Raw genomic sequence first — 18,472 nt, 5'->3', positions numbered from 1 at the left:
GAAAAATCCTGGAGAGGGGGCAACTAAAAGATTCCTGAGGTCCAGAATCAATAATCTATGGCTCATTAAGCTAAGGATAGGGACAAAGTGTGGCCCACAGTGCTCTAGTGGTCCAACTTCCAGCAGAGTTAATCAACAGAAAAACAGGCTAGCCAAAACCGGTTTGGCTCAGGGGATAGAGCATTGGTCTGCGGACTAAAAGATCCAGGGTTCAGCCGAGACCAGTTTGGCTCAATGGATAGAGCGTCGGCTTGGGGACTGAAGGGACCCGGGTTCGATTCTGGTCAAGGGCATGTACCTTGGTTGCGGCATATCCCCAGTGGGGGGTGTGCAAGAGGCAGCTGATCGATGACTCTCTCTCATTGATGTTTCTAGCTTTCTATCTCTCTCCCTTCCTCTCTGTACAAAATCAATAAAATATATTTAAAAAAAAAAAAGACCCAGGGTTCAATTCCGGTTAAGGGCATGCACATTGGTTGCAGGCACATCCCCAGTGGGGGGGATGCAGGAGGCAGCTGGCCGATGTTTCTCTCTCAATGATGTTTCTAGCTCTCTATCCTTCCTTTCTGTTAAAAAAAAAAAAAAAAAAATCAATAAAATATATTTTAAAAAAGAAAAAGAAAAGAAAAACAGGCTGATAGAAGAGTTACTGTATAACTGGCATGGCGGTCAGCCTACGCTTTAGGGTATTACTGGTCATTATTAGTGGGATGCTTTGAGACTAACACTCCCCTGTGTCCAACTGTGTGCTGCCACAGAGATGGGGAGTAAGTACGTAAGAATATGTGGAACACTCATCTGTATGAATACCTAAAAGGTGCTGCTGATCCTACACTGGGCAGCTAAGACAGCAGGAAGGCATGACAGGGAGAAAAATGAAAAAGGAACCAAACAGCACAATTACAATTTAATACTGGCTCCAAAACTAATGATGATGATGATGATGATGATGATGATGATGATGATGATAACAGCTAAAACTCTTGATATATATTCTCATCTTAGAATGAACAGACATGCCAATGGTCTGTCATCCCAGACAAAGGCAAATAAACATCAATAAAATATTCTAAAGGTAAGTAAACCCATGTCCACCGTGCTTTCTACACTTGATCTTAGCCAAGAAGAGAAATAATCCATTGTGCTTCCTGTACATGCAGCTCTTCTAGATATGAGAATTTGAAAATACTCTCAATCCAGACTCTCAATAGGCAACCATCATTTCTATAAGTAAGTCTCAAAGACTACAATTTTACATATATAGTAAGCACAGGAAACCATTAGGCAATAACATAGGAGTATGTGAAAATAATTATAATACATAAGAGTAAAATATGGGTAAATATGGCCCACCTAACACCCAGGCAGCATGGAAAAATCTCCAAAACATATTATTGAGTGAAAAAGAAAGTTGCATATATAAGTATACAGAGGATGATGTCATACATAATAAAATATATACACACAAAACCAATACTATGAATTTTTTATATATAAGATAGGAAAAAGTCTTTTTTTAAAAAACCATATTTTTATTGATTTCCAAGAGGAAGGGAAAAGGGGAGAGAGAGAGAGAGAGAGAGAGAGAGAGAGAGAGAGAGAGAGAGAGAGAGAAACATCAACAATGAGAGAGAATCACTGATCGGCTGCCTCCTCATGCCCCCAACTGGGGATCAAACCCGCAACCCAGGCATGTACCCTTGACCGGAATCAAACCTGGGACCTATCAGTATAGTCCGACACTATCTACTGAGCCAAACCAGCTAGGGTAGGAAAAAGCCTTAAAAGATAAATACCAAAGTAGAAACAGTGATTACTTTTTGAAAGGAGGTAACTGACCAGGATTGAGATTGATGATTAAAGAGATTTTAGTCTTAGTTAAAACATTTTGAATTTTGAAAACAATTATAAAGGTATACCATATCTAATATATATTACATAAAAAGGTCAAGATGCAAACAGTGTATATAGTATAAGCCATTTGTGTTATGTTAAAAGAATAAAAAACTAGAAAGATTCACATCAATTTTTTTTTTAAATATGTGATTTTAGAGAAAGAGAAAAAGGAGAACAGTGAGAGAGAGAGGGCAGGTGGGGGGGGAGAGAGAGAGAGAGAGAGAGACAGACAGACAGACAGACAGACATTGATGTGAGAGAAACATCAATCGGTTGCCTCCCATAGGCACCCTGACCATGGACCAAACCTGCAATCTGGGCATGTGCCCTGACTGGGAATCAAACCAGGACCCCTTGGTGCACGAGATAATATTCAACCAACAGAGCCATACTAGCCAGGGCAACACATCAATTTTAAACAATGATGACTTCTGGAAAGTTGGACTGGAGAAAAGACACTTGTTTTTTACATTAAATGTTTTTTACTGTTTGATTTTTATTCTATATATGACTTTAATAATACATCTATAAACGTTATCAACAGGGAGAACTTTGCTCTATAGTGAACAAAACCAAATTAATCCATTTTGTCACCCTCTCTGATGATTTTGCTTTAGACAGCCCCAACCTGGGAGGTAACAAAATGAGAAAAAAAACAAGGAACTACATCTATTATAACATGGTCTAGAGTGACACATAAAATTCACAAAATACACAAAAAGAGTATTATTTATTTAACCAACTATATTCTAATTATTTGTTTCATTTTTCTGTTGTCATCATTCTATTGTACATACATACACTAAGTGGCCAGATTATTATGATCTCTGAATGCATAATAATCTGGCCAATATGCAATAATAAAAGGCTAATATGCAAATTGTCCACTCGACCAGGAGTTCAACCAGCAGGCAGGCTGGCCAACCATGTCCCCTCCCCCTGGCCAGGCTGGCCAGACCCCACCCATGCGTGAATTCATGCATGAATACATACACACACACACACACACACACACACACACACACACACACACATGCACACACGCATGCACACATATATACTGAGTGGCCAGATTATGCATTCAGAGATCATAATAATCTGGCCACTCAGTGTATATGTCATATATTCTCCTTTTTCAGTTTAATTATTAAATGTACTAATGTACATTTTCAGTAGTACCTTGCCAAAGTGTTCTAGCTTGTTGGTGATAAACTGCCTATTTTTCCATTCCTGAGCACAGTGCAGGTCCATTGCCAGGGTCTTTTCATCCAAACTTAATCGGAGGAGGGCTGGTTCAAACATTGAACCAGTGTCAAAAGTGTAACATGCTTAAACTGGATTAATACTTGATTTACTCCCTTCACCAAATCCATCTCTCCTATCACCATGATTTGGGTTTAACAATTCCTCACAGAGGATGTCCTCACTGACAAGACATGATGATGTGTGCGAACATGTAAAGTATGTATGGCATGTCTGTCTCCATGGAGGCAAAGTGACTCTAGCTGAATTACTACTTGGCATTATTCAGCATTTCACAAAAGTCTACAAGCAAAGCCATTCTATAAACACAAAATGGGTTAAAGAATTAACTATAAGACTCAAAACCATAAAACTCTTAGAAGAAAACTTAGGCAGTAAAATCTCTGATATTTCTCTTACCAATATTTTTGCTAACATATCTCCTTGGACAGGAGAAATGAAAGAAAAATAAACAAATGGGATTATATCAAATGAAAAATTTTTTTGCACAGCAAAGGAAACCACCAAAATAAAAGATAACCCCTGAATAGGAGAAGATATTCAGCAATGATACATCCAATAAGGGGTTAATATCCAAAATTTAGAAACTCATATATAATAACACCACCAAAAAAATCCACAAATAATCCAATTAAAAAAATAGGCAGAGGACCCAAATAGACACTTCTCCAAAGAGGACATAACAGATGGCTAACAGATATATGAAAAGATGTTCAATGTCACTAAACATGTTATTTTATGAACATGTATGACTTTTATAATACATCTATAAACTTATTTTACTTCTCAATCTATAGGGAGAGCTCTGCTCTGTAATGAAAGAAACCATATTATATTAACCCATATACATTAAAATCATAATGAGATAGTACCTCACACCTGTCAAAATGGCTATCATCAATAAATCAACAAGCAACAACTATTGGTGAGGATATGGAGAAAAGTGAAACCTCATGCACTGTTGGTGGGAATGCAGATTGGTGCAGTCACTATGGAAAACAGTATGGAGGTTCCTCAAAAAATTAAAAATGGAACTGATTTATGACTCAGTGAATCCACTTCTGAAGAAACCCAAAACACTAATTCAAAAGAATATATGCAACCCTATGTTCACTGCATTATTTACAATAGCCAAAATAAGGAAGCAACTAAAGTGCCCCAAAATAGACAAATAGATTTTAAAAAAAAAAGGTGTGATAAACATATGCAAAGGGATATTAGGCAAAGATATAAAGAAAGAATGAAATTTTACCATTTGTGATTAAATGGATAGACCTAGAGGGATTGCGTTAAGTGAAATAAGTCAGACAGAAAAAGGCAAATAGCATATGATTCCATTTATGTGTGGAATCTAAATAACAAAATAAACAAAATAGAAACAGACTTATAGATACAGAGAACAGACTGATGGTTGCCAGAGGGGAAGGGGGTTGAGGGAATGGATGAAAATGGTGATGGAATTAAGAAGTACAAATTGTAATAAAGAACATTATAAACTGATGAACCAAAAGATAGATATAGAGACAGTAAAGCAACAAGCAGACTGTCAAATAACAGCGGGGAGGGGAGGGAGATTTGGGGGAGATAATAGATCAACCAAAGGACTTGTATACATGCATATAAGTACAACCAATGGACATAAAACTCTGGGGAGGGAGGGTATGTATGGGAGGAAAGGGGGGGGAAAAAATCAATAAAATATATTAAAAAAAAAAAAAGAAGTACAAATTGGTAGTAACAAAATAATCATGGGGATGTAAAGTATAGCATAGAAAATATAGTCAATAATATTGTAATAACTTTGTATAGTGCCAGGTGGGTACTTGAAATATCAGGGAGACCACTTTGAAAAGTGTATGATCGTCTACCACTATGTTGTACACTGGAAATTAATACAAAATAATATTGAATGTGAACCTGTAATTGAAAAATAAAATAGATAAAACTTCAACTCAATCCCTCATTGGAGTTTTTCAGGACCAGAATCTAAAGTACTCACTTACCCCCATGACTCTGCCACGCTGTTCAACATCTTCCCACATAAAATGAACTATGATACGACACATGTATTTCCCAGTCCGGCCTTCCTGCTTCATTCGGACTAGACACATCCTGTGTGGGAAGAAGAGATAAAGGGTCACTGGCTGTTTCCATTTTTCACATCACACATTTCCTCTGAAGGACAGTTCATCTGAGTGATTTCAGCAGAGCACAGAATAAAAAAACTAGAAATGATGGAGGCTGGGGGAAAGTCAATGGGGAAAAAAAGGAGATTATATGTACTACTATTTGTAATACTTTAAACAATAAAATAAAAATTTAAATATAATAATAAGAAACTTTTACTGAAGTTTAATATAGTCCCCTTCCTCCTTCTCCACCTCCCTTCCTCCTCCTCCTCCTCCTCTTCCACCCTTCCACTCTCTCTAAAAATCAATGGGAAAATATCCTCAGGTGAGGATTAACAAAACAAACAAAGAATATAAACAGGGTTATCAACTTCCAAGCTAGTTCCTCATCTCATTCTCATGACCATACTTATACCTATTTCTATTATCTTCCATTAGTTACTAAGCAGTTACAATAGGACAACTTTCCCAAAAGACAATTCCTGCTATAAATATGGAATATTCAGTTTAAACTGACAAAACTACGTCCATAAACAATTGATCCTGCCCATTAAAATCTACCAGCAATAGCCTGGCACAATGGAATGATCCCATCCTGTCTGCTTCAACATTTCTTTTAGTAACTAAGATGGAGAAAAGAAAACATACTTATCAAATTTACAGATGACAAGAAGCTGGGCAGGAAGACAAATATGCTGGATGACCCAACCATGAACCAAAAATACTTCAACAAGCTGTTTCAACTAGCTGAATCTAACAGAATGAATTTGAACAAGAATAAAGCTAAGTCCTGAATCTCGGCCTAACAGAACACCTGTAGCCCTGGCAAATGCTTTCAGTGGTTAGAGCACTGGCCCACACAGCAAAGGATTGCAGATGTGATTCCTGGTCAAGGGCACATGTGTGGGCTGCAGATTCAATCCCTGGCCCCAGTTGGGATGCCTACGGGAAGCTATCAATCAATGTCTCTCTCCTCTCCTCTCTTCTCTTCTCTTCTCTTCTCTTCTCTTCTCTTCTCTTCTCTTCTCTTCTCTCCTTCCTTCCTTCCTTCCTCTCTCTCACTCTCCCCCCCCTTCCACTCTCTCTAAAAATCAATGGAAAAAATATCCTCAGGTGAGGATTAACAAAAACAACAACAGCAAACAATTGTAAAGGTACAGAATAGGCAACTCATGCCTACCTATGTGTGAAAAAGTCTTACAGGCTTAATTAACAGTATATGTTTTAAGGGAATCAAGAGGAAGAGGAAATTGCTCCCCAAATTAATGCAATTTTAGATACAGTAATGGAAATATAGGATCTTCTTTTTTTTTTATAATATATTTTATTGGTTTTTTACAGAGAGGAAGGGAGAGGGATAGAGAGCTAGAAACATCGATGAGAGAGAAACATTGACCAGCTGCCTCTTGCACACCCCCTACCAGGGATGTGCCCACAACCAAGGTACATGTCCTTGCCCGGAATCGAACCTGGGACCTTTCAGTCCGTAGACCGACACTCTACCACTGAGCCAAAGCGGCTTCAGCGAAATATAGGATCTTCAATGCATAAAGTAAGATTTCCTATTCAGCACAGATTAGATTCTAATAGGAATACTGTCCATAGTTTTAAACATTACATATATATATTTAATATAATAATTTTATTAATTTCAGAGAGGAAGAAGAAGAAAGAGTTAGAAACATCAATGATGAGAGAGAATCATTAATCAGCTGCCTCCTGCATGCCCCCTACTGGGGATCGAACCTGCAACCCAGGCATGTGCCCCTGACCGGAATCAAACCCGGGAGCCTTCAGTCCACAGGCAGATGCTCGATCCACTGAGCAAACCAGCTAGGGCTGAACATTATATTTTTAAGAGACAAAAGGAAAAGATAAAGATCAAAAGATATTTAACCTGAAAAAAACAGGAGGGTTGTTTTAAATATTGCAGAACAGTAATTAGACTGCTTAAGAGTTAGAATCAGAAACAAGGAGAGGTTCACAGAAAGAGAAATAATTACTCAGCATTGAATTTTAAAAGCAAAACTTTCTAACAGGGGAGTTTCTAAATATTCAAATGATGGAATGAATAACCTCAAAAAATAGAGAACTACTGATTTTTGAAGAGTGAAGACATATTTTGTGAGAACTCAGCCATGTGACTACCTGATCTTTAATGTCCCTTCCAACCTTGGGAATTGCTGATGCTATAGTTCTAAAGTTGCACCTCTGAACGCAGTTTGTGCTTAAGAAATAACACTATGACAATAAAAACAAGTCACGGAAAAAGATTTGGCCACTTTATATGATATAGGGCATATTCTGAGGCAGAAACAAACTGGGGAAAGTTCAGTCCTTTTCATAAGATTTTTTTCTTAAAGCTAATCAAATCACTCATGTCAGCCTCTCACCTAAAAAGAGCTGTGTGTTTTGATGCTTGAGTGTCGTCAGAGGCCAATTCATCAACAGCAATAGTGAGGTAATGGAATTCTTCATTTATTTGAAAATTCTGTAGTTTGTTAATACACCTGCCCTCCGAGGTTTAAAAGGCACGGATTTTCTCAGACCATAAACTTACTAACTATATTAACATGGGGTGAAATGTTGTGTTTTTTTTTGTTTCAGAGTTGTTTGTTACAGATAATAGGTAGGCTCAAATGGTTATCTGGGAAGGAAAGGTCAAGCAAATCGAAGACACTTTCAAGATTGCTCACGGACAATTCACTCAATGAACATAAACTGAGTTCCTACTGTGTGAGGGAATATATATGGCCAGTGATGGCTAAAAAAAGCCCAGCCTCCAGAGAGCAGTTAGTCTCCCCAGGGAGACAAAAATCCACCATTTACACAAATAGTCCTAAAAGAGAATGTTCTAAGTATACTTTTGGCTGAGTGGGATCAGAGAAAGCTTCATGAAATATAGAACATTATACCTGGGACTTGGAAAGATGAGCTAAAGTTGGATAGGAAGACACAAAAAATAAATAAAGAGAATTTCCAGCAGATGGAACATTATGAGCAGAGCAATGGAAGAGCTCAACACATGTAAAGGAACAATGCTTTTGTGGTAGGGCAGGTATAGGAAACAGAAAAATGTGCCAGCAAGGTCATAAAAGGCTTTGAAAGCCATACTAAAAAAGTCTGGACTTTACTCAGTAGACAATGGAGAGCCAGGAAGAAGGAGTATAACATTAGCACCCTGGCACTGACATTAATATCAACAGAACTGGAAAAATGACAAATTTATGCTTACTTGAATAGAACTATGGTATTCAGAACAGTCTGATCCAGAAATATAAGCTCACATGTGCATCTGCCTTTTAAGAGCTATACAACCAGCAAAATTTGTTATAACCTATACCTATTTTTGCTGATACTAACAGTTTAGAAAACACAGTATGGATTCAAGCCTGCTAAATGAAAGGAGGGCAAATTCAAATTATTCCATAAACATTGTACCTGATTAGTTCCATAGATATAAAATACTTTCAAATATAATTTGAAACTTAATTGATGTAAAACACTTTCAAATATAAAGCTCTATGGCAAATTTCATCACATGTAAAATCAAAACAAAGAATCAGTCTTCTCATCAATAGGAAGTCTAATGAATATTCCCATCAGTTCAACGAGGAAAATAAGATTCTAATAATCCACAGGGCTGTCCATTTACCAGCACCATATTCAGCTAATTAAAAGCTAAACTAATTTTTTCCCTGAGTTTGTGAATCAAATTCTCTAGGTAGTTAAGGACAGAATGTACTCCTGTTGTGAAGAACTTCTATGTTTTCCTCTTCAAGGAAAAAGCACAGCACAAGGCTGGGCCCACAAATTAAGACAGTCAGATGCCTGGAATGTCCAGACCAAGCAGCCAAAGGTCAATTCTTAGGTCACCTGACCTTATAGCTTCACATTCAGTCTATTCTTTCTTTCTTCTTTCTTTCTTTCTTTCTTTCTTTCTTTCTTTCTTTCTTTCTTTCTTTCTTTCTTTCACATTCAGTCTATTCTTTTCCCTTCCTTCCTTCCTTCCTTCCTTCCTTCCTTCCTTCCTTCCTTCCTTCCTTCCTTCCCTCCTTTCTTTATACTTTATTGATCTTTTACAGAGAGGAAGGGAGAGGGATAGAGAGTTAGAAACATTAATGAGAGAGAGAAGCATCCATCAGCTGCCTCTGCACACCCACTACTGGGGATGTGCCTGCAGCCAACATACATGCCCTTGACTGGAATCAAACCTGGGACCCTTCAGTCCCCAGGCCGACACCTATCCAGTGAACCAAACCAACTAGGGCTCCTTTCTTTCTTTATTAACTGCTGTGAATAGGTAATTCTTGCACATGGTAACAGAAACTAAGTCTCCTTCCTGCCCACATCACCCAGCCATCCTCCTGTTCCTCTCCCTAAGGAACCATAGTCAGTAGTTTCTTAAGGAATCCTTCCACATATAACCCACCAACTTATATGAATATGTATTCTTTTCATATAAATGGTAGCCTCCTTTCCCCCCATTTCTCATAGTGATAGACTTTCTACACACTGTTCTTATGTTGAGAAAATACTTATCTTCTACAAACAGATGTAGGTGAAGAAATCTCAACTCTATCTCTGTTTCAACCACAAATACCAGTTACCCCAGTGAAACTGTTTTTTAGATCCCAGAGATAATAGATTTCCACTAATTGACTTAGCAATTGTTAGGGTAACATCTGATCTAGGCTGAATTCAACTTATCTGGCAATTTTCCCTATTCTAAAAATGACTAAAAAATAGAAAGAAAAAAATCCTTAATAGTAAAAATAAACAAGTGCTATAATTAACAGCTAACGCAATTATGCACCAGGCATTTTGCTGTGACAGAGAAGCATTATTTAATTTAATCCTTATAACAACTCTACAATACTGGTATTCTTCTTGTCTCCATCTTACAGATGAGGAAACTGAGTCTTAGAAAAGTAACTTGCCCGGAGTTACAAGCTTAGTAAGTATCAAAGGAGAGCCGAAACCGGTTTGGCTCAGTGGATAGAGCATCGGCCTGTGCACTGAAAGCTCCCAGGTTCGATTCCGGTCAAGGGCATGTACCTTGGTTGTGGGCACATCCCCAATAGGGGGTGTGCAAGAGGCAGCTGATCAATATTTCTCTCTCATCAGTGTTTCTAACTCTTTATCCCTCTCTTCCTCTCGGTAAAAAATCAATAAAATATATTAAATAAATAAATAAAATAATATATATATATATATATATATATATATATATATATATATATATTTAAAAGTATCAAAGGAGATCTAAATCCTGATCATCTGATCCCAGAGCTTTACCGTTTTTCTGCTTCATTTAATAACTAGAAGAAACCCTTCAGATTCCATTTACTCTGTTTTTCATTTAATCCTCACAAGGGCAGTGATTTAAGTTTAAGAACTAGCATCACATTAGAAATAGCATATCGGAAGGGGAAAAAAGACTGGCTAACTTGAGACAAGCATAATTACAACAACAAAAAGTAACTCCTGGCAGCCTAAAAGGAAAAAAAGAAAAATTTATTTAAAACAGACCCAAAAAATAGTACAACTCAGGTTGTACTATTAATACACTGAAGGTAAACCTACCCAGTGCAATTCAAAGAAGACAGCCTGCCAAAAACCAGTAGAAGTTATCAGGAATAACCCAGAAAATGTTAAAGTATGTTTAGAAAGTGAAAAAGAAAATGAAACAAATTCAAAATGGTAAATAAAAACAAAAAGGATTTGATGATCGCTCCTGGTATCCACTGCAAAACAAAACTTGTCGCAGGCTCTGACTAAACAACAATAATGTTTGATTCATTAAGTAAACTATTTTATAACAGGATTTAAAGAAAAGAACTAGATTTAAAGAAAAGAACAGAACAGCTCTACTCCAATTCACATCATGGATACATTTCTCATAATAAATGCTTAATTAAATGTTGAGACGTCAAATTACATTTTGCTACTGATTCAATTTCAAAATTTCAGAGCTGTTCTGGGAGGAAAAGGAGGAAGGGAGAACTTTCATGTTAAAATATAATAAAAATTGCCCTTGAGAATGCTAAATTTTTTTAATATATTTTATTGATTTTGTACAGAGACGAAGGGAGAGTGATAGAGTTAGAAACATCGATGAGAGAGAGTCATCGATCAGCTGCCTCTTGCACACCCCCTACTGGGGATATGCCCGCAACCAAGGTACATGCCCTTGACCGGAATTGAACCCAGGAGCTTTCAGTCCCCAAGCTGATGCTCTATCCATTGAGCCAAACCAGTTTTGGCGATAATGCTAAACTTTTAAAAGGGGCAATCATCTGTTCAGTTTTGCTGTGAACCTAAAACTGCTCTAAAAATATAGTCTATTTATAAAAATATTTTTAAAAAGAGACAATCTAGACTAGGACAAGAAAAATATTTTTAAAATATATTTTATTGATTTCAGAGAGTAAGAGAGAGAGAAGGAAAGAGAGATAGAAACATCAATGATGAGAGAGAGAATCATTGATCAGCTGCCTCCTGCATGCCCCACACTGGGGATCGAACCCACAACCCAGACATATGCCCTGACCAAGAATCGAACCATGATCTCCTAGTTCATAGGATGATGCTCAACCACTGAGCCATGCCAGCTAGATAGGACAACAAAAAATATTTTAAAATGAAAACTGAATATCTGGAAGAAGTATATTAAAATAATAAAAGACTGAAAGTTTAAAAACAGTATGAGTCCAGCTGGTATGGCATGGTGGCATGCAGGAGGCAGCTTATCAATGATACTCTCTCATGATGGATGTTTCTATCCCTCCCTCCCTCTCTCTGAAATAAACAAAAACGTATTTAAAGAACAAATCAAAATAGAAGGACAATCTGATAATTTAAAGGAATTATTGCATTAATTAACTTTGTCATTCACTTATCAAGTATTTATTAAGCACCTACTCTGAGTATAGATTTAATCTGTGCATGAACTATTATTCTCTGTCTAAGAACAATTCTAGTTGCCCTTCCAAGATTGATAATGTTCTTAACCCTAAAATTTATTATTGAGGTTTTAAGCTTCACATTACTATTCCTCCCTCTCAGTGACTCCAGTGGCTCATAAATAATACTGATCTCTTTTACATATAAGGAAAGCAAATAATCCTGCTAGCAAAGTAAAGAAAAAAAGGAGTGTTCAAGCCCTACTCTAATCTCTCCCTAATATCTCTAAAAGGCAAGCATAGAGATGAGAAAAGGAAAGAAAGACTCACTGATCAGGAAAATCAAAATATAAAGGGCTAAGATGTAAATTCTGCCTTGTGGCAAATAACTTATCAAGTCCTCTAATATGAGACTTGTCACTGTAAGATGCTTTTGCATTCACTGTATCTTTCAATCTACCTAACCATCTGTCTAGTATAAGTGTCTCGATTCAGAGAAGACAAAACTGATGCTCTAACAAGGTTGCACAGTGGTGAAGAGAGGAGTTGGAATAAAGTCTTAGTTTCCCTGCCCCCTCTCTCCCCCAAAGCCACAGTATCTCCCAGCACAGTGTCAGCATCGGCTGTTTCCCCCGTTCTGTGACAGCACAGGTCCAAGACCCCCTTTCCTGCTGGATCAAACAAGGAGGAAGACAACACTGCCTGCAGAGTTCAAAGAAATGAGACTTTCCTAGCCATACTTTCCTCCTCTCTGCCTAAATCTGGGAGAAAAGAATTCTTGTTATTCCTGAGGCTGACCTCCTGCCATGTACTGGCAGCTCAGAGCATCCTGTCTCACTTGCTCTGTTTGGGCCTCTGACAATGCCAGTTGTGTTTTGGCCTTGTTTTTCTCTCATGGTAGTTTATAAGCTGCTCAGAGCGGATTTGATTGGAATTAAATAAAGACCAGTGGGCACTCAGGCAGGTTTGTCACTCTGGCTGTTACGAAGGAATCCCAAAGGGGACTTTCGTGTAGTTCGTTTCCTGTACTCTGCCACCACCTAAGGCCAAGAAAGCGGAGCCTACATGGCCACACTAAAGTCTCAGCCATGTGCTAATGAATGAGTTTATTTATTTGTGAGCTGGCACAGAGACTCTTTCCCGGGGCTGTGTACATGGCCATCTCCACCTGGTTTCCTAAACTCCCTCTCCACGAAGCCTAATCTTTATGTGGGGAGCATAGAGGCCACAGGGACCGTCTGTGGGCAAACAGACAAGTGGGGTGAGGCACTTCCTGGAGTCATCTCACCTGACAGTAGGCCTCCTCCAAGAGCTACACCTGGCCTAAGGCCTGCCTGTCAAACCCACTATAAAGAACAAGCTTATGGGTAGCAGGTACCAGTGTTCGTAGGTTATGCAATGTTAGTAAAATGATGCTGCACAGGCCTTTGGTTTGTGCTAAAAGCTATGTGTGAGTGTTTGAACCGAGCGACTCTGGCTGCAGGCAGGAGGGAGGAAAAGGTGTGCACATGGCCAGGGCTCACCATATATAGCAGGTCTGGAGCTCCTGGAATCCAGCATGAGCTTGAAAGCCCTACAGCTACATCAAAACTGCAGTGATGGTTTTAAAGAGCCCTCTTGCAAAGGCCAGGAGTGTCTGCCAGGCTGTTCTCTGGCTGGATTGAAACTGTTTTCCAACCCCTTCCCACCCCCACACTTCACTTCTCTTTTTTCCCAAAGGTTTCTTCCTCTAGGCTTATAAAAACATTTCAGTGTTTCCCCATCTTAAAATAAAAAAATAACAAAATGCCCCCCAATCCTGTAGTAATCATCCTCTCATCCATTTTTTTTCACTTGAAACATCTTAAAAAATAGTTTAAAATTACTTCTTCTCCTCTTAATAACAACTCCTTAAGACACATGTTCTCTGGTTCTAGTCCCCAGAGGCCAATGTAACTGCTTTCCTTGACCATCCCATGGAAGCCCCTTTCCCCCTGTGTTCCCATAAGATCTGTATGTCTGCTAAATGCACTTATCACCCTATGCTATTTTCAGGTTTACTTGTTGCCTCGCCCAGGACACAGACAGTAAGTGCCAAGAAACACAATTTTATGTAGTGAATGGTCAATGCTATGCTGTTCTTCTTCAGAGGAAGAAACAAACCGTCCCTATGGCCACTGAAAGGGTCACTCCAGCAGGAAGCAGCGGGCAGAAGAAGTAGTTCACATAGATTTGGATTTGAGTTTGGATCTTTCATTACTGGTAATGAGGACTGAGACAAATCCCTTAAAATTTCCCAAATTGTCTTCTCATTTGTAAAATGGAGTAATTGGACTAGATCTGTGGTGTGTAGGGTTTTTTTGTTTTGTTTTGGGGTTGTTGCTTTTTGCTAATCCTCACCCAAGGATATTTTTCCACTGATTTTTAGAGAGAGTGGGAGGGAGGAAAAAAGAGAGAAAAACATTGATGTGAGAGAGACATAGATTGGTTGCCTCCCACATGCACCCAACGGGGGTCAGATTGAACCTGCAACCCAGGAACATGCCCTTGACCAAAATCGAAGCTGCAACACTTGGGTGAGCAGGGCACAACGTTCAAACCTCTGAGGAACACTGGCAGGGCTAGGTTTCTGGTTTTCAAACTGTGTTTTGAGTTTCCATCGAGCTATGTACGGGTCCCTTATCACTGGGCATGCTGTAAAGACCTGAAGTGAGCAGATCATTCCCACTTCTTTAACCCGAATTCTTTGATTTATTCAAACATTGTGGCTGAGCATAAAACTTCACTTAAGGGAAAACCAATATGGCAGCGTAGGTGAGCAACTAATTTGCCACCTCACACAATTTCAAAACTACAACTAAAAGACAAAACATCTATCACCCAGAACCACAGAAAAGCTGGCTGAAAGAGAAAGGAACACAAGCGCTGAAAAGCTGAAAAGCCTGGGTACAGAGGCATTCGAAATTGGGCTGGTGGAGGGCAACTTGGCGCACAGCTTTTTTTCAACCAGAAGGGAACAAGCTCCCGATCACTTTGAAATCCAGTTTCTGGGGTCACACGGGGGACCCAGATGCCTATGGGGAGAAGCTGGTCTGCTGGCCATAGGGTCAGAAAGTGAGGGTGACTTTTTGCAGAGGTGCGCACAGCAATCATTTTTTACTGCACTGAAGCACGGGGACTTTGAAACACTCAAAGGCAGAGATCGCTGTTTGCCACCCCCCAGCCTAATGACGTCCTGAGGCCCCACCCCACCGAGGCCTCACCCTGCACATTCTACAAACCCGCCCAGGCTCCACACAGCTGTTTTTGCATAAGCAGCGAAAATGCCGAGAAAAGGAAGGAGATCTAAAACAAAAGAAATGGAGGAGAACAAAAGACTGAATATAGAGTTCAAAATCAATGGTTATAAGATTTTTTGTTTGGGGTTTTTTTACTTTCTTTTCAATCTTTTTATTTATTTATTTTTAATAAATCTTTATTGTTCATATTATTACAAATGTTCCTCATTTTCCCCCCTTCCATTGCTCCCCTCCACCAGGTTCCCACCCCACCACCCTCTGCCCTTTCCCCACCCCCCACTGTCCTCATCCATAGATGCACAGTTTATGTTCAGTCTCTTCCAACACCCCCCGTTATAAAGTTTTTCAAGAATTTCCTAGAAAAGGCCGATAAATTTAACAAGACCCTCAAGAATATGAAAAAGAAATTAAACATATACTGACTGAAATAAAAAATATTATACAGAGACACAGAACCCCAAACAAAAGAAATCAAAAAAGGACCACACCAAGACACATCATAATTAAAATGCCAAGAGCAAAAGACAAAGAGAATCTTACAAGCAGCAAGAGAAAAAGAGTTAGTTACCTACAAGGGAACACCCATACGATTATCAGCTGATTTCTCAACAGAAACTATGAAGGCCAGATAGGAGTGGCAAGAAATATTCAAAGTGATAAATAGCAAGAACCTACAACCAAGCTTACTCTACCCAGCAAAGTTATCATTCAGAATTGAAGGGCAGATAAAAAGCTTCAGGGATCAGAAAAAGCTAAAGGAATACATCACCACCAAACCACTATTATATGAAATGCTAAAAGGTGTTCTTTAAAAAGAGGAAAAAGAAGAAAAAAGTAAAGATAAAAATTATGAACAACAAATACGTATCTATCAACAAGTGAATCTAAAAGTCAAGTGAATTAAAAATCTGAGGAACAGAATAAACTGGTGAATATAGTAGAATCAGGGGCATAGAATGGGAGGGGATTGATAATTCTCAGGGGGAAAGGGGTGTCCGTGTGGAGGATACGGGAAGAAACTGGTCAAAAATCATATACCTATGGATGAGGACAACAGGGGGAGGAAGGGGAGGTAAGGGCAGAGGGAAGAATGGGGACCAGGTGGAGGGAAGGTATGGGGAAGGGGGGGTGTAAAAGACGAAACAACTGTAATAATCTGAACAATAAAGATTTTTTTTAAAGTAAAAAACAAAACAAAACTTCACTTAAAACACACACACACAACTCTATTGGTAAAAAGACTGAAAACCACTAGGTTTCTCTGTCTGGAATGCTTTTTCATCTACTCTTTGACTTGCTAACTTCTAGTCATCATTCAGTGATGAGGTCCAGTCATCTCTTCAGTGAAGCCCTCCCTGACTGACCCACACCCCCAACTAAATTATGTACCCGTCTACTCCCACAGAGCCCTATCACTTCGTCTCATAGCACCTATCACAGTTGTATTTTATTAATGATTTGTTTATTGTCTCTCTTCTAAATACCTGTGAGGGCAAAAAACAAATCTGCTGCATACAGTAGTTGCAATTACAGAATAAATGCTATAATTTTATAAATTTATGTTAAAGAGCTTCACAGACAAGCTAAAGGAGTTCATCACCATCAAACTAGCATTATATGAAATACCGTAGTGTATTCTTTAAGAAGAGGAAGAAGAAGAAAAAGAAAAAGATAAAAATTATGAACAACAAAGTTACAACAAATACATATCTATCAACAAGTGAATCTAAAAATCAAGTGAATAAAAAATCTGATGAACAGAATAAACTGGTGAATATAATAAAATCAGGGGTATAGAAAGGGAGTGGACTGACAATTCTCAGGGGGAAGGGGGTATAGAGGATGCAGGAAGAGATTGCAAAAAATCTTACACCTATGGATGAAGGTAAGGGCATGGGGTGGAGTGGGAACCGGGTTGAGGGGAACTATGTGGAGGGAAAAGAGCAACAACTGTAATAATCTGAACCATAAATATATATATTTTTTAAAGTTTGAATTGGTGACTGGTGACTAACCAGATGATGGGAGTGAGGGAAAAGTCAAGGAGGACTCCCAGGTTTCTGGTATGGGCACCTGAATAGATCATAATGCCACTGACCAAGACAGGGAACAGAGGAGGAGGCCTGTTTTTATCAAGTTCTTGTGGGGATACTGGATAGCCCAGATAGCAACCTCTCTCAGCACGTTTTCAGCAGCTATAGTCAATAGCTGTTCAGCAAAAACAAAGGATACATCATCATTGCAGTTGCAAGTTCACATAAATACACAACTGATAAGGGCCCTCTTGAGGAGTCCTAATCCTAAATCCCAATACACAGAAAAACTTGGGAACCAGAGAAAGAAGACAAGATAAGGGAAAGACCAACACCTTCTCCAGGGAACTAACAGGATGTGAGAAATCCTGCCCTTTTCTAAGAGCCAGCAGGGAGCCACCACACTTGGGAACCAGGGTATTCTGGTTATTAAGTGATTTGGGTTTTTGTTTTGTGTGTGCGGGGTGGGAAGTGGGAGATTTGGAGGGGGGGGGGGTTCTTGCTACTTTAATGATTGCTTTCTAAGCTTCACCACCTCTCCCACACTACCATCTACAGGAGGCATTTTTTTAAAAATATATTTTATTGATTTTGTACAGAGAGGAAAGCAGAGAGAGTTAGAAACATCGAAGAGAGAGAGTCATCGGTCAGCTGCCTCCTGCACACCCCCTACTGGGGATATGCCCACAACCAAGGTACATGCCCTTGACCGGAATCGAACCCGGGACCCTTTAGTCCCCAAGCCAACGCTCTATCCATTGAGCCAAACCGGTCTCAGCTATAGGAGGCATTTCAATCCCCATATATCTCTCTAGCAAGTCCATTGAGCTTGTAATGTTGGATTTGGCTATCCCTTGATTATCCTCCTTGGAGCTTCAGGCTAATAGAAAAGGGATAGAAGAACACAGCTTCTCCACAGACTTGGGGTGAATCCATTAATCCTCCTAATAAATTTTGCCATTTTAGCC

General features: G+C 39.0%; 1 protein-coding gene across 4 annotated transcripts in view; it reads right to left on the bottom strand.

The window, feature by feature from the left end:
- LOC118707353 (ubiquinol-cytochrome-c reductase complex assembly factor 1) overlaps positions 1 to 18,472 on the bottom strand; it is a 106,952-nt gene that overhangs the window by 45,073 nt on the left and 43,407 nt on the right. For all 4 annotated transcript variants that reach the window (XM_036417494.2, XM_036417493.2, XM_036417495.2 and 1 more), the window contains one exon: positions 5,163 to 5,271. In XM_036417494.2, the coding sequence (XP_036273387.1) occupies positions 5,163 to 5,271 (109 nt within the window). The remainder of the gene's footprint in view (positions 1 to 5,162; positions 5,272 to 18,472) is intronic.

Source organism: Pipistrellus kuhlii, unplaced genomic scaffold (assembly GCF_014108245.1).
Source record: "Pipistrellus kuhlii isolate mPipKuh1 unplaced genomic scaffold, mPipKuh1.p scaffold_m20_p_6, whole genome shotgun sequence".
NCBI classification, from domain to species: domain Eukaryota; kingdom Metazoa; phylum Chordata; class Mammalia; order Chiroptera; family Vespertilionidae; genus Pipistrellus; species Pipistrellus kuhlii.
The sequence above is the reverse complement of the archived record's forward strand: the minus strand, read 5'-3'. Positions and strand labels throughout refer to the sequence as shown.